This window comes from Schistosoma haematobium, chromosome ZW (assembly GCF_000699445.3).
Source record: "Schistosoma haematobium chromosome ZW, whole genome shotgun sequence".
Lineage (NCBI taxonomy): Eukaryota > Metazoa > Platyhelminthes > Trematoda > Strigeidida > Schistosomatidae > Schistosoma > Schistosoma haematobium.
Window position 1 is genome coordinate 65,967,002 of NC_067195.1, and position 3,194 is coordinate 65,970,195.

At 27.6% G+C, this 3,194-nt stretch overlaps 1 protein-coding gene across 1 annotated transcript; it reads left to right on the top strand.

Moving 5' to 3' along the window:
* Positions 1 to 1,059: 1,059 nt before the first annotated feature.
* On the top strand, positions 1,060 to 2,702 carry GLOBIN3 (Globin-3; the record flags this gene model as incomplete). The annotated part of the gene is made up of 3 exons (XM_012940309.3): positions 1,060 to 1,166; positions 1,223 to 1,448; positions 2,438 to 2,702. 3 exons carry the CDS (start codon positions 1,060 to 1,062, stop codon positions 2,552 to 2,554), a joined length of 450 nt encoding a protein of 149 aa, XP_012795763.1. The 3' UTR covers positions 2,555 to 2,702.
* Positions 2,703 to 3,194: the final 492 nt, after the last annotated feature.

Genomic DNA, 3,194 nt, shown 5'->3' on the forward strand with positions numbered 1-3,194 from the left:
AGATCAAGCACACAAGTCAAGCGTATTTATACTAATATTTAGAATCGATATTGTCATAGTACAATGTTTTTAAACATTAATCAATAAGTTCATCAATCGACAGGCGTTCAAATGTTTAATCGATAAGTTCGTCAATTGACTGCTATTTAATCATTTAATCGATAAGTTCATTAATTGACATCCATTCAAATATTTAACATTTAATCGATAAGTCGATCGATAAGATGAAAATTACAGAATATGAGTTTTGGGGATCTATCATCCCCAACAGTTTGTTACGAGTATTTGGCTAAAAGTAAGTTTTAACGTATAAATAGTGAAATATTTTCTGAACTTTCCTCATAATAATGCAATAGGTTTAGAAACTACAAAAGATTTCAACTACTGAATGATAGACCGAAGAATAGATCAATAAAATACTAAGTCGTCTACAGGTTTATAAAACCATACAAAAAAGTTCACTGAGTACAAGTATTTTGATTAACTGTAGATATTTTCATTACAAAATGAATTTAACCGGAGAATTATTAAGAAATCGAGGATCACTGATTCTCTTGATGTCAATTTGTAGTGAATATGACCGAAACTGACATTTTTACATGAATGTGATAATGAACACAGTTATACTCTTGTTAATTTCATGAGTTTCTTACAATGTTTGTCCTTTTTTGATACACATTTCCTAGATCACATCCCATAAATAGTTGAAAGTCTACTCAAATTAGTCACATCCAATGTATAATTGAGTACCCTCTATGAAACATTTAAGTGTGTTTGTTCATTTGATGACAATCGGCTGGTCAGTGCAATTAGAGTTATAGTGTAATTTTATTAATCTATCTATCTATCTATCTATCTATCTATCTATCTATCTATTATATATATATATATATATATATATATATATATATATATATATATATAGTGGATAGTTAAAATTGAACTGAATGATATAAATTTCATTGGTGTTTATCATCTAAGGTCAGAGACATTAATAATAAATAGGCGAAAAAATATTCACTTGAGAAAAATTGATATTTTAGAAAAAAAAATCATAAAATGACCGCTGTTACCCAATCTCAAGTAGATCATTTGATTACTGAATTAGTACCGCATGTGGACACAGAAGCACATGAAGAAGAACTAGGCTTAAAAGTGTATGAATGGTAAATATAACAATTATGTTTATCGGTCTATTTTTGTTTATTTTTGAACATATTAGCTTTCTAAAGGCTAAACCAGAATATATTTGTAAATTTTCAAGACTTCAAGGACTTGATGTTAGTAATTTTGCACAATCAGAAGGGCTCAAGTACTACGCAAGAACTTTGGTTGCGGCTCTTGTGCCGATAATTAAAGCTGCAGCAAATAAGTGTGAATTAGATAAACTTTGCATGGATGAAGCTAATATGCACAGAAATCGTCAAGTTAACGAACAAATATTTCTAGTAAGTGCATTTCACGAATTGCCAGTTCAATTTAAACCATTTTTAGTTCTCCATATAGTTTATCGGTACGATGAGTATTACCATTAAGCACTAGCAAACTATTAAATTAGTGATTATAGCCGTTGTAGGAAGCTACTATTCCCTAGAAAAATGTTTTTTTTCATATTTTAGATTTTGTTCAGGTAGTATCACATCCGTTTACCTTGGGTAATATAGATATTTCAACATTAGTTAGCCTGAAGTCAGTGTTAGAGAGTAATAAACATTTGTTTCTTCGTCACTTTCTGAACACTAACTTCATATGAAATAAAATGTTTATTACTATATAAACGTTAACTATTTTAAAATAGTTATCTAGTACTTATCCCTGTTCTGATGAGGTACATTAATTTTAGGGAATATCTGAAGAATCTATAAGATGAGATTAAATCATATCAAATATGTTTAGTGCTTCCATACAAACCAAATAAATCATAAACATTTGTTACACTTTACAAATAGAAGTTTATTAAATCCAACATTTTAAAATTTTCCTTTACTTTATAATCAACAGTAAAATGAACTTAATAATTTATTCTGTTAAGTAGGATAGATTAATTACAAATTTTACAATTAAATTACAATCGTAATTGTTTCCAATACATACCTTGTAAACCGATAAGATTTAATTATAAGAATAATATTTACTTTTGATGGAGTTTCGTTCTGTGATCTGGATGGTTTAGTCCAGCTCAGAGAACAAAACTCCATCATAATCATTCACCTGAGCTACAAATCTCCACCATCTCATAATATCTACTTTAATTGATTCTCTTTGATTGTGAATTTATTGACTAAATACTATTGTCAAAATAAATCCACTAAATAATTGGATACAATAAATTAATGTGTCATTATTGAACACCTTAATTGTAAAGTTTTCATTACATTATATTATATATTATATCATATATATACTAAATAATTTTTATTTCATTTGTTATTTTTAGGATTCACTGCCAATATTCATTGAATTTTTCAACAATTTCATCAATGATGAACAAAATAAAGAAACAATGAGTAAAATATTGACTTACGTCTTCAAAACAATCGGTTCTCAAATTTAACAAGAAAAAACAAAACAAAACAAAAACTAAATAAAATACGTGACGTAAATTTTTGTGCACAAACTAACCCCTTTTTATTTCTTTTAATTAAGTTAATAATTTATATTGTAAAGTTGACAAATTACCAATAAATATGATTTTATAATTATTTTATATGATTCTATGAATTTTAGACACTTTCAAAGATAAATCATTTTCTGATCATTTCATAAAATCAATAATAAGGAATAATGAAGTTTTACATTAGGAATTGGAAAGTAAATATATATATATATATATATATATATATAACATTTTATTAAAACTATTGTATTTCTCCTAGGGTTCTTGTAAGACAATAATTACATCATCAATCTAATTATTTAATACTAATGATTTTAGTAAAAACTGTTACAATATTTCAAAAGTGCATTTTGTTTACAATATTCAAATCTAGAAATCTAATAGATTACAATCATTACAATCGAGAACGAAGGCCCTGCGTTCGAATCCTGTGAGCGGGATCGTGGATGATCACTGCTGAGGAGTCCCGCAATAGGACGAAAAGGCCATCCAGTGTTTCCAGGTTTCCAAAGGTGGTCTAACATCAATCGGTTCATGATCTCAATCAAAGACTTAATAATCTCCACAACCCCTATAC